At 43.3% G+C, this 13,853-nt stretch overlaps 1 protein-coding gene across 15 annotated transcripts in view; it reads left to right on the forward strand.

The window, feature by feature from the left end:
- The window catches only part of LOC132406305 (E3 ubiquitin-protein ligase Arkadia-like), a 190,580-nt gene that overhangs the window by 87,950 nt on the left and 88,777 nt on the right, over window positions 1-13,853 (forward strand). For all 15 annotated transcript variants that reach the window (XR_009516128.1, XR_009516129.1, XM_059991787.1 and 12 more), the window contains 2 exons: window positions 1,698-1,901; window positions 13,090-13,478. Coding sequence is in view for 13 of the 15 variants with exons in the window: in XM_059991787.1 (XP_059847770.1) it covers window positions 1,698-1,901; window positions 13,090-13,478 (593 nt within the window). In the remaining 2 variants the exon portion in view is untranslated. The remainder of the gene's footprint in view (window positions 1-1,697; window positions 1,902-13,089; window positions 13,479-13,853) is intronic.

A 13,853-nucleotide genomic window follows, 5' to 3' on the forward strand; every position in this document is an offset into this window, starting at 1 on the left:
TTCATCACCTTTGTTCCTGATGCTTCTTGCATTGAAGTACACACACTTCAGCCCTTCTACCTTCCTACCTTTACACCCTTTATTCTGTTTCTCTTTCCTCAAAGCCTCTTTATATGTTAGATCTGGCTTTACTCCATGCACTATACTTGCAGCTCTCGCATGACCTTTATCCTCCACCACCTCACTATCTGCTCCAACACTCTGGTTCTCCTCCCCCTGCAAATCTAGTTTAAACCCCCCTAGCAAGCCTTCCCACAAGGATGTTAGTCCCCCTCCAGTTCAGGTGCAACCCGTCCCGTCAGAACAGGTCCCACCTTCCCTGGAACAAGGCCCAATTGTCCAGAAGCATGAAGCCCACCCTCCTGCACCAACTCCTCAGCCATATATTTCGCTGTATTATCTTCCTATTTCTAGCCTCACTAGCATGTGGCATGGGTAGTAATCCTGAGATTGTAACCCTGGAAGTCCTGTCCTTCAACTTTGCACCTAACTCCCTAAACTCTCTTTGCAGGTCCTCCTCCTTCCTATCCACGTCATTGGTCCCTACATGGACCACAACATCTGGCTGTTCACCCTCCCTCTTGAGAATACTGAGAACTGGATCCGAGATATCACGGACCCTGGCACCAGGGAGAAAACAGACTCTCGATATTCTCGATCTCTTCCACAGAACCTCTTATCTGTCCCCCTAACTATCGAATCCCCTATCACTACTGCTCTCCTCTTTTCCCTCCTTCCCTTCTGAGCTGAGGGTCCAGTCTCAGTGCCAGAGACACAACCACTGCATCTTATCCCTGGTAGGTCGTCTCCACCAACAGTATCCAAAACGGTATACTTATTATTGATGGGAACGGCCACAGGGATGCTCTGCTCATTCTGTATATTCCCCTTCCCTCTCCTGACAGTCACCCAGCTATCTGCCTCCTGACTTTTAGGGGTGACTATCTACCTGTAACTCCTGTTTATTTCTGCCTCTGCCTCCCAAATGATCCAAAGTTCATCCAGCTCCAGCTCCAGCTCCAGTTCCTTAATTCAGTTTGTCAGGAGCTGCATCTAGATGCACCTTTTACAGGTGTAGTCATCAGGGACAATTGTCTCACCCTGACCTCCCACATACTGCAAAGAGAGCACTCAACTGCTCTAACTGCTGCCTCTATTACCTACTTCTAAGTTAATTAGAGTTATTAAAGGAACTTAACTGGCCTTACCTCACTGGGAGCAAGCGCGTCCTCAGCCACTGCTCGCCGAAGTGTTTCGAGCCAAAGCCTTCCTACTCCGGCTCCCACTACTCTGTTGCCTGCTCTGTTAATCTGCTGGCTTTTTAATCTCTCCCGCTGCCTCATGGGCCGACTTTCACACATTTGCGCAGTCGTGTCCCGTTCCAACTGCCGAAGAAATGACCCAAATTTTACTAACCAAGTTTATCTCTGTCTTACTGATTCAGTGTTTGACTCTTGTGCTGCTACCAGTTGTAGTTTCCACAATTTAATATTGGCAGAGTAACAGTTTTCTCGGCAATAAATCTCATGTAACTGGCCTAACCAAACTTTTGGTCATTCTTAGTGGGGTGGTGTAGTTTATTCCTTCATTACAGAATGTGGTTCATAATTCATTTCTAACAATATGATTTAAAAATAAATGATGAAGTGTTCCTTTGTGCTGCTTTATCTTTCCTTTTGTTCTGATTTCTATGGCAGATCCGCTGACTATACAGGGTGATCAGCCTTTTGATGACTCCTTCAGTAGTCCTGAAGTTGTACAGCCAAGATTGCCTGCTTGTTCATCATCGGCAATATCATTGCCAGTCAGCATTGGTGCAATGAGCTTACCACCTGCATCCTTCAGTACCACAGCTGCTTGTACATCCATCATCAGCTCAGCAGCTTCCCACAGAACATTGGGTAGTGTATCATCTTTCTACCTATGCACCTTTGTTTTATGTCCTATGCCATTACCATACTTAATTTTAATCCTGGTTCAGGAGTTTGTATGTTCTCCCTGTGACTGCGTGGATTTCCTCCAGGTGCTCTGGTTTCCTGTCATGTACTAGTTGATAGGCTAATTGGTCATTATAAATTGTCCCGTGCTTGGGATAGGATTAAATGATAAGATTGCTGGATAGCGTAGCTTGAAGGACCGGAAGGCCTTATTCCATGTTGTATCTTGAACAATCAATCAAAGTAATGTAGCCTCCAGAGTTGTTACTGCACAAAAATGCCCTTCAAATTTGTGAGTGACATTAGGGGAGGCATAGTGAACAGCGAGAAAGGCTACCAAAGCTTGACCAGCTGGGAAAACGGACTGAAAGTTGGCAGATGGAATTTGAATGTGGTGTGGTGGACAAGAATACTTCCCAGCAAGTAGTCAAAACTGCAAAACACATCACCAACACCAACCTACTTGCCATCAAAGACATAAATACAGAAAAGTGCCAGAAAAAGGCCAGCAATATCATGAATGATCTGACCCACCCTGTTTGTCTCATTTCCATCAGGAAGGAGGCTTCTTTGCATCTACACCAAGACCACAAAGCTTAGTTTCCACAAGCAGTAAGGCTGATCAATACCTCCACCCACTAACCGACCCCATCACAAACCCTGGTATTATTTTATCATTTCCTGTAAAAGTCACTGTATGTATAGACACTCCTATACCTGGTGTCACTTTTTATATATATTTTTAAAGTATGTATATAAGCTATCATATGTGTGTGTGTGTATATATATATATATATACACACACAGACACAGATATATACACATGTATTATTATATCTCTCTTGTGTTTTTTTTATTATTGTGTTCTTTGTCCTAGTCTATATGCTGCTTTGGATCTGTACTAATAATTTTCCTTTACATTTGCGTGGTAGAACTGACGTTAAACAATCATGAATCTTGAATCTTTGGCAGGACAAACCAAGGTAAGACTTGTGTAGAGAGCTGAGGTATGTGGTAGAATAAAGGGACCTGGAAATATAGATCCATAGTTCCTGGAAGTGGATTCACAGGTAGATAGGATCATAAAGACAGCATTTGGCACATTAGTCTTCATAAATCAGGGATTTGAGTACACAATTTGGAATGTTATGTTGAAGTTGTATGAGACATTTGTGAAGCCAAATTTGAAGTATTGTGTGCAGTTTTGGTCACCTACCTACAGGAAAGATATCAAAGAGCTTAAAAGAGTGATAAGAAAATTTACCAGAAATATTTAAAGTAAATCTGAGGAGGAACTTACTCATTGAGAGGGTGGTGTAAGTGTGGAATGAGCTGCCAGTGGAAGTGGTAAATGCATTTAATTGTAAAATTTAAGAAAAATTTAGATAGAAGGATGGGATATTGTCTTGGTGCAAGTAGATAGCACTAGCCAGAAGATCTGCTCAGCTTGGATTAGCTGAGTTAAAGGGTCTGTTTCTTTGCTGTAGTACTCTGTGAGTCTAAAGTCTGCCCTGGCTGTCAGAAGAGCAATTTAGTCTATATCATCCCAGTGAATTCAATGAATTTTAGAAAACAAAAAAATCCTGATCCTTTTGCATCTTTTGTTCAAAATTAACTCTCACATCCTGTTTTTTTTTAAACTCCACTTGTGCCATCCACAGATTTGGAAATGTTACTTTGCAGATTTGGAAATGGTATAGTGCACACTCATGTATGCTATTAATGAATATCAAAAAACGTCAGTTCCATTATCACCCCCACCCCCTGGAGTCACCTACAGCTGCAGTTAAGTTTGAAAAGTAATGTAAGGTTGTGATATCTGAGAGCTAAAATAGGTTCGTCCTGACTTCTGCACCATTTCATAATGTGTTGGCTGATCAGATTGTAAGGTTAACATTGCCTTCCTGTTACCAGCACTAACTTTTTACCCCCTGACTCATGTCTCTGCTTCAGAGATTTTGCCCTATAAACCTGGACAAGATTTTGTCCTAAAGACTTTCCTGATTAGATATGAACTGTATACAATATAGCTCACCCTGAAGGATTCTGCTCCCTAGGCAAGGTATTGCAGCAACTTACAATTCCTTTGAGATGGGAGATTCTTCTTCACAGTATGAATTTGGATACTGCTTTATTCTGAGACCATGCTCCCTTGTTTCGACTCCCTTACAACAGAAAATATCTACTAAACAGTTAGTATAAAATAAAACAGAAAATGCATGAAATTCTCTGGAGGACAGGCAGCATTTGTGGAAAGAGAAACAATAAAGCTTCAAATCTGAGACCATTCACTAGGACTGAAAGAGGGAAAGCAAGTTAATTTTCAGCTGCAGATGAGATGGTTGAGGTAAGGGTAGGACAAAAGGGAGTGTGTTTATATTAAATCCTGAGCACTTTAATACAGTATTATTTGTTGCAGGTGAGGTGTTGCTTATTCCTGCATTGGGCTGAGCTGTAACTTTGCAGGAGGTGGGGGCAATTGGGATGGAGAGTTAAAGTGGCAGCAGCTGACAGTGTTCAGGAGCTCCACAAAGCAGTCATTTACTTGACATTTGGATTCTCCAGCATAGAGGAGATCACATTGGACCAATGTCTTTGAAATATCTTATTTCTTCCTGAACCACAGCTTCCTTTGTATGATGCCCTTGACAGACCCTTGACAACATGCCATCCAATTTCTGCACGTCTATGTCTGGGACAGAGCAAGATTAGAATTGTAACACGCTGGAGAAACTCAGCAGTTCGGGCAACATCTGTGGAAATGAGCAGTCAATGTTTCGGACTGAGACCCTTCATCAGGACTGAAGAGGGAGGGGGCAGGGGCCTTATAAAGAAGGTGGGGGGGAGGGTGGGAAGGAGAAGGCTGGTAGGTGCCAGGTGAAAAACCAGTAAGGGGAAAGATCAAGGAGTGGGGGAGGGGATAGGCAGGAAAGGTGAAGAAGGAATGTAAGGGGAAAGCACTATGGGTAGTAGAAGAAGGCAGAATCATGAGAGAGGTGGTAGGCATCTGGAGGAGGAGGTGGAGTGAAACTGGGATAGGGGAAGGGAGTGGGAGGGAATTACCGGAAGTTGTAGAGGTTAATATTCATGCCAAGGGGCTGGAGACTAACCAGACGGTATATGAGGAGTTGCTTCTCCAACCTGAGTTTGGCCTTATCATGGTAGTAGAGGACGCCATGTATGGACATATCTGAATGGAATGTGAAGGAGAGTTGAAGTGGGTGGCAACCGGGAGATCCTGTCTGTTGTGGAGGTGCTCAATGAAGCAGTCCCCCAATCTGCATTGTGTCTCGCCGATGTAGAGGAGGCCACACCAGGAGCACCGGGTGCAATAGATGACCCCAATAGACTCACAAGTGAAGTGCTGCCTCACCTGGAAGGACGGTTTTGGGCCCTGAATGGTGGTAAGAGAGTAGGTGTAGGGATTTACGCTTGCAGGGATAAGTGCCAGGTGGGAGATCTGTGGGGAGCGACGTGTGGACCAGGTAGTCGCGGAGGGAACGATCCCTGTGGAAAGCGGAAAGGGGTAGAGAGGGAAAGATGTGCTTAGTGGTGGGGCCCTGTTGAAGGTGACGGAAGTTGCAGAGGATAATATGCTGGATCTGGAGGCTGGTGGGGTGATAGGTAAGAACAAGGGGAACTCGGTCCCTGTTGTGGTGACGGGAGGATGGGGTGAGGCCCGAAGTGTGGGAAATGGAGGAGATGCAGGTGAGGGCATCATTGATGATGGCAGGAGGGAAACCACTGCTTCACATTCCCATTCAGATATGTCCGTACATGGCCTCCTGTACTGCCATGATGAGGCCAAACTCGGGTTGGAGGAGCAACACCTCATATACCGTCTGAATAGTCTCCAGCCCCTTGACATGGACATTGAACTCTACAACTTCCGGTAATTCCCTCCCCCTCCCTTCCCCCATCCCAGTTTCACTCTGCCTCCTCCTCCAGCTGCCTGTCACCTCTCTCATGATTCTGCCTTCTACTACATATAATGCTTTCCCCTTACATTCCTTCTTCACCTTTCCTGCCTATCCCCTCCTTGCTTCCCCTCCCCCACCCCTTGATCTTTCCCCTTACTGGTTTTTCACCTGGCACCTACCAGCCTTCTCCTTCCCACCCTCCCCCCACCTTCTTTATAGGGCCCCTGCCCCCTCCCTCTTCAGTCCTGACGAAGGGTCTCAGTCCAAAATGTTGACTGCTCATTTCCATGGGTCCTGCCTGACCTGCTGAGTTCCTTTAGTGTGTTGTACGTGTTGCTTTGACCACAGCATCTGCAGTGTACTTTGTGTTTAAGATTAGAATTGCTGTGGTTCATGTTTTCCATTCAGTAAGCAAGTTTGTTGAACTGATTTGTCCTTTGCAACTTTCACCACTAAAATATCAGCACTAGATACTTTCCCCTTCCCTTCCCTTTCAGTATATTTCTGTTGTGTTTGGTGCTGTTATTGTGGACAGTTTCCATGCAGTTTCTATGTAACTTATGAGTAAAAGGAGTAATGTTATAATAATGGGAGAGTTTATTCTTCGTGTAGATTGAGTAATCATGTGGGAAAGGAGACTAATTTGTAGAGCGCATTTGAGATTGTTTTTGGAGCTGTAGATTATAAGAGGATAATAAGTAATAGGACATTATGGATACCCTATGAGCTAACAGTTTTCCAAACTGAATTGATTTATCCAATAGGTGTTTGGCTAACTAGCCCACTGAGTGGTACTATTAGCCAACATTTACAATGTCCAACATTAATCCCATTTTATATTCTTCCTATGTTCTTGTCAACTTCCTCAAAATTCTTCCATTCATATACACTCTAGGGATAATTTACCATCACTTAATCTACTAATTCACAAATCTTTGAGATGTGAGAGGAAAGAAGAACATCTAGAGGAAAGCACTCAATCTGTAGGACCACTCAAGGATAAAAAGGAGAACAATTGCTTGGATGCAAAGGATGTGGGTGAGGTCCTTAATAAATACTTTAATCAGGGAGATGGATGAAGAATTTAACAAGATCAATGTGGAGCTATGATATTTCAAGGTGAAGGAGGAGATAGTGTGAGTCTCTTAAGCTTTAAGGTGGATATCCCCAGGGACCGACGGGATATACCGCAGTTATTAAGAGAGGCAAGAGAAGAGGTTGCTGGGACTTTGACCAATATCTTCATGTCCCCCAACTCCACAGGCAATATCGCAAAGGACTGGAGAAAATTCTTAGAAACATAGAAACTTAGAAAATAGGTGCAGGAGTAGGCCATTCGGCCCTTTGAGCCTGCACCGCCATTCAGTATGATCATGGCTGATCATCCAACTCAGAACCCTGTACCTGCTTTCTCTCCATACCCCTTGATCCCTTTAGCCACAAGGGCCATATCTAACTTCCTCTTAACTATAGCCAGTGAACCGGCCTCAACTGTTTCCTGTGGCAGAGAATTCCACAGATTCACCACTCTCTGTGTGAAGAAGTTTTTCCTCATCTCGGTCCTAAAAGGCTTCCCCTTTATCCTTAAACTGTGACCCCTCGTTCTGGACTTCCCCAACATCAGAAACAATCTTCCTGCATCTAGCCTGTCCAATCCCTTTAGAATTTTATACGTTTCAATAAGATCCCCCCTCAATCTTCTAAATTCCAGTGAGTATAAGCCTAGTCCAATTAGGAATTGGATTTATGAGCATTTGAAAGGGTATGGCCTGATTAGGGAGAGCTAGTTAGACTTTATGTGGGGCAAGTTGTGTTTTACTATGTTGATTGAGTTTTGTGACGAGGGTAATTGATGAAGGTAGAGCTCTGGATGTGGTCTAAATGGAATTTTGTAAGATATGTGATAAGGTCACTCATTGGAGGCTCAGCTAGAAGATTAGGATGCATGGGATCCATGGTGAAGTGATGGTTTGGATTCCCAACTGGTTTGCCCATAGAAGACAGCTGGTAGCGGTCGAAGGAACTTATTCTAGCTGGAGGTCTGTGATTAGTGAAATCCTGCAGGGATCTGTAGTAGAACCTATTCTTTTTGCGATGTGTATAAATTTCCTGGATGAAAATGTAGATGGATGCGTTTGCAAGTTTGCAGATGATACAAAATTTGTGGTGAGAATAGCACAGAAGACTGGCAAAGAATACCATGGGACATACACACACACACACACAAACACACTTTCATTCAGCAGGCTAGGCAGCATCTGTGGAAAAGAGCAAATAGTTGACGTTTCAGCTGAGACCCTTCATCAGGACTGATGAAGGGTCTCGGTCCGAAACATTGACTATTTACTCTTTTCCATAGATGCTGCTTGGCTTGCTGAGCTCCTCCAGCATTTTTTGGCTTCGTTGTTGTTTGTTGTGTGTTGTGTGTTGTTTGGCTTTCCAGCATCTGCAGCTTCTCTCTTGTTTGTGATTGGACAATGAGAGATAGATTATTTGCAGATCTGTTGGGAGATATGGCTGATGGCATTTAATCTGGCCAGATATGAAGTACTGCATCTTGGTAGGTCAAATGCAAAAAGACAGTAAGTATACTGATAAGGGTAAGATCCTTAGCAATGTTGATGAACAGAGGAATCTTGAGGCCCAAGTTCATAACTTCCTGCAAGTGGCTACTCAGGTTGATAGGGTGGTAAAGAAGGCATATGGCATGCTTGCCTTCATTTAGTTCAAAAGTCAGGAAGTTATGTTGCAGCTTTATAAAACACTAGTTGGGCCACATCTAGAGTATTGCGTACAGTTCTGGTCGCCTCATTATAGGAAGAATGTTGAGGCTTTGGAGAGGGTGCAGGAGAGAATTCTTCTCTAGCATTATTCATTACTATAATGGGGTGTTTATCATAAATTCTCTTGTAAATCCTGGTGCAAAATATTTGTTTAAATCCTTTTGCATTTTCTTCTCAACATCAATTTCCCTATTTTTTCTTTAAGGGGCTTCTTTCTCCCTTTTTATATTCTTAAAGGCACTTTTATTGTCTGTGGCTATAACTCTTCATGGTTTTCCCTCAGTTTATTGCTTCTATTATTTTTGCCCCTTGTTGGATTCCAAGTGTATTCCTATTCGCCTCCCAGTCATTTTTCTTAGAGGGCCCAAGTTCTCAATCCTAAAACATCAAATGTCCATTTCTGCAAGCAGGTTTTCGAATGGAGGCTGTCCTATTTGTGCAGGTCCGAACTTCCCTAGCTCGTGTCCCAGAAATCAACCTCCCCTCCCTAGTTCCTCATTTTTTCAGCCAAGGATCCAATTAGTTTATTCTGCTATTCCTGCCCTCATTCAGGATGGTTGGAGCTATTTCATTATCTATTATTAACACTCGCAGAAGAGTGGACACATGCTAAACTGGAGTTGCATCAGGGCAAAAGAAGGTCCCCTATCTTACTACTATCTCTCTGCATTGCCTTGAGAGGCCACATCTCTCAGAATGATGCTCCTGCTGGAACTTGGGTGGCCACGGTGCTTCCCTGCTCTGCTCACCTTCCTCTAGTCTGACTGGCTGTTAGCCATTGCATTTCTGTTGGTGGAGTTTGCACTTGCAGTTTAACCCCCTCACAAAATGTTCTATCCAATTACACCTCAACGTCATGCATGCTCTGCAGCTAGAGCACCAACTATATAATCTGGTTCCTGAGAAACTGTGTGTATTTGCTGCACACAAGGTCACCATAGACACAGGAAATATCTACAAGGAGTGTCTGCTGCCACAAAAATTACCCTCCAGTTTACTGCCCCCATTGTTATTACTAATTATGTTAAGGGATCTTATTCCTGACTGTATTTGCCTTATTGTAAGCTCTATCTAAGCTAATGAATTGAAGAAAGAGTAAATGATGATGGGCAGGCAGATGATAGGACAAAACTATAGCCATCAGGGTGAGTTTCAGTGTATTAGGGATGCAGAATGAAAAAGGGTAGCAAATACAGTACTTGAAGTGTTATATCTCAATGCATGGAGTATAATTAATAAGGTGGATGATCGTGTTGCACTATTACAAATTGTCAAGTATGATGTTGTGGCCATCACTGAATCGTGGCTGAAAGATGGTTGTAGTTGGGAGCTGAATGTTCAAAGTTACACATTGTATCAGAGGTTAGGAAGATAGAGGAGGTAGCTTTGTTCTGCTGGTAAAAAATGGCATCAAATCAGTAGAAAGATGTGAAATAGGATTGGAAGATGTTGAATCCTTGTGGGTTGAGTTAAGAAACTTCAGGTGTAAAAGGACCCTCATGGCAATTATCCTCCCATCCTCTCAACAGGCCTCCCAACAGTAGCTGGGATGTGGACCACACGTTACAACAGGACATTGAAAAAGTGTGTCAAAAGGGCAATGTTATGATAGTCATGGGAGATTTCAACGTGCAGGTCGATTAGAGAAAATCAAGTTGGTAATGGATCTGAAGAGAGCGAGTTTGTTGAATGCCTATGAGATGGCTTTTTAGAGCAGTTTGTTGAGTCTACTAGGGGAGCAGCTATAATGGATTAGGTGTAATGTAATGAACCGGTGATTAGGGAGCTCAAGTTAAAAAGAACATTTAGGAGGCAGTGATCGCAGTATGATTGAGTTCAACTTGAAATTTGATGGGGAGAAAGTAAAGTCTGATGTTGGAGTATTTCAGTGGAGTACTGAAAATTACAGTGGTATGAGAGAGGAGCTGGCCAAAGTAAATTGGAAGGAGATGCTGGCAGGGACAACAGCAGAGCAGTTATGGTGTGAATTTCTGGGGAAAATCCCTAAAGTTTAATTTGCAGGTTGAGTTAGTGGTGAGGAATGTAAATGCAATATTAGCATTCAAGCTGAGGTAGTTCATTGGATTAGATAGTAACTTTATGGAAAAAGCCAGAGAGTGGTGCAAATGGTTGCCTCTTTGAATGGAGATCGGCGACAAGTGGTGTGTCACAGGGCTTGTTGTTTAGTCTATTGTTATTTGGCATATATCAATGATCTGAATAGTAATGTAGTTAGTAGGATCAGAAAATTCATGGGTGACACCAAGATTGAAGGTATAGTGGACAACAAAGAAGACTATTAAAGCCTGCAGCAGAATCTCAACCAGCTGGAAAAATGGGCTGAAAAATGGCAGATGGAATTTAATGCAGATGAGTGAATTGTTGGATTTTGGGAGAACTAACCAGGGTAGGTCTTGTACAGTGAGTGGTAGAACTGAAGGTTTTGGGAATGCACATAGAAACATAGAAAACCTACAGCACAATACAGGCTCTTTGGCCCACAAAGCTGTACCAAATATGTCCTTACCTGAGAAATCACCTAAGGTTACCCATAACCCTCTATTTTTCTGAACTCCACATACCTGTCTGTCTAGGAGTCTCTTAGAAGACCGCATTGTATCTGCCTCCACCACCGTCACTGGCAGCCCATTTCGTGCACTCACAACTCTCTGCATAAAAAAAACTTACCTCTGATATCTCCTCCATACCTACTTCCAAGCACTTTAAAACTGTGTCCTCTTGTGCTGGCATTTCAGATCCATAATTCCTTGAAAGTGGCATCACTGATAGAGAGTGTCATATTGAAAACATTGAGCACATAAATTGGCTTTCATAAATCAATACATTGAGTATAGAAGTTGGGAAGACAAAGGAGATGGTGACGGACTTTAGGAAGACTAAGCCTGCTTTGCTTCCTGTTACTGTTTATGGTGTGGATGTGGGGATGCACCTGGATGACAGATTTACGAGTACCAACACAAAGGCTGTGTACAAGAAGGGCCAGGGTCACTTCTACTTTCTGAATGAGACTGGGGTCCTTTAGAGTATGCAGGCCTCTCCTTCACACGTTCTACCAGTCTGATGACGTCAATATAATCTTCTGTTCGGTGGTGTGCTGGGGCAATGGCATCAACACAAGTGTTGCCAGCAGGCTCAATAAACTGATTAGAAAGGCTGGCTTTGTTATAGGAGTCATACTGGACACACTGGAGGCTGTGGTGGAGCAAAAGACCCTGCCAGTTCCAGACAATATTTCTCACCTTTTGAATGCCACCTTGGCTGAACAGAGGAGCACTGTAGTAATAGGCTAAGGCAACTGTGCTCCTCCAAAAAGCATTTAATGAGGTCATTTGTACCCTACAGGAAAGATGTAAATAAGATTGAAAATAGTTTAGAAGGATGCTGCTGGGACTTGAGCACCTAAGTTATGGGGAAGTGTTGAATAGGTTAGGATTTTATTCCCTGGAACATAGATTAAGTGGAGATTCAATAGAGGTATACAAAATTATGAGGGGTATAAATAGGGCAAATGCAAGCTGGCTTTTTCCACTGAGGTTGTGTGGGACTGCAACTAGAGGTCAGGGGTAAAAGCTGAAGGGTGAAATGTATTAGAAAAATATGAGGGGGAACTTATTCTTTCAGAGGGTAGTGAGAGTATGGAACGAGCTGCCTGGGTAGGTGGAGGATGTGGAGTCGATTTCGAAATTTACTAAATTTGGATAGGCACATGGATGGGAGGGGTTTGGAAAGGACAGGTTGACAGGACCAGGCAAAATAATGGCTTGGACAAACTAGATGGGCTGAAGTACCTTTTTCTGTGCTATGGTGTTCTGTGATTCTAAACGTGGCAGGGGGAAGAGGTTCATTCCAAGAAGAATGTGGAGTTTTGCCATTTTTGTTGGGGAAGATGTGCAGAAATGTAGAGGATCCTAATTAAGCAAGAGGTACTTTTCTGGCTCCAGGTGAAATCTGTGACTTGCTGACTGGCTCTGTAGAGGGAAAGAACCAGTCCCCATGTGCTGTATTACTTGTTCTTTCAGATTTGGTTTGTCATCAAAGACTCCAGCAAATCTCTAAGGTTGCGCTGTGAAGAGCATTCAGAGTGGTTGGAGGTGCCATTGCACAGAATTGTAAAAAGCTGCAGAGCATCATAAACTCAGCCAGCACTAGCCTGCCACATTTGAGAACATCTTCAATAAGCGATGCCTCAAGAAGGCGGATTCTTCATTAAGGGTGTCTTTTCATTGCTGCCTTCAGGGAGAAGGTACTTGAGCTTGGGCTCAGGAACAGCTTCTTCCACTCCACCATCAGATTTCTACCTCACCTTTTGCGCTCTTTTTGCAATAGTTTCTTGTTTTTATAATTCTGTATTGCTGCTGCAAACCAACCGATTTCATGATGTACTGTATGTCAGTGATAATAAACATGATTCTCATTTTGATTTTACAGGAGAGATGCCTATTATCTCAAGCACTACAAGCCTAGTGTCAACATCCTGTCAACACCAGAGGTCATCAAAATACACTGCCTGCTGTACTCAGAGGTGTCTCTGCAGATCAACGAGGCTGGTGTCTCACCAGTCCTGCCCTGGCCAATCTTATTTCCAGCAGTACCATATCACCCAGGGCCAGGTGTACCATGTACATTGTTCACAGCCTCAGCACCTCCATTCTCACTCCCAGCTCCTCAACCAGCAAAGCCAGCAGACCTGGGTACACTCACCATACCCACAGATCCCATCTCTGGGGTTCCAGCACGTTCAGCAGGGCAGTTCGCAATCTGTATTCAGCAGTGTCAGCTCACGGGTTGGAGAATCCTCTGATAACCAGGAGAATCAGGTATCAACACCTCTACTTTGACCAGTGAAAGTGGAGTGACAGTTCGTGTGTGTGGTTAGATGAGACCATAATTCTGTTCCAAATGCCTTTTTTGGCCATAGATTATAGCAATGTAATTAAAGTGGATCTCCCAACTTCTGTTTTTTATTCAGAAATGCATTTCCATTTAAAAGGGAAAATAAGTTGTCAGGTAACGATTAACTGGAATTTCTGCTAAGTATTTCTCCAAAGCCATATTGAGAATCATTCACTTTTTTGCTAGTGTTTATAGTTCCTGGCGTCACTGAATTTGCCGTTCTGACTATGATTTGGGGTCTAATGAGTTTTATTTATCATTGGAAGATGATGTCCATGTGTATCTTCTGTTTCTGTACA

Source organism: Hypanus sabinus, chromosome 16 (assembly GCF_030144855.1).
Source record: "Hypanus sabinus isolate sHypSab1 chromosome 16, sHypSab1.hap1, whole genome shotgun sequence".
Classification (NCBI taxonomy): Eukaryota; Metazoa; Chordata; class Chondrichthyes; order Myliobatiformes; family Dasyatidae; genus Hypanus; species Hypanus sabinus.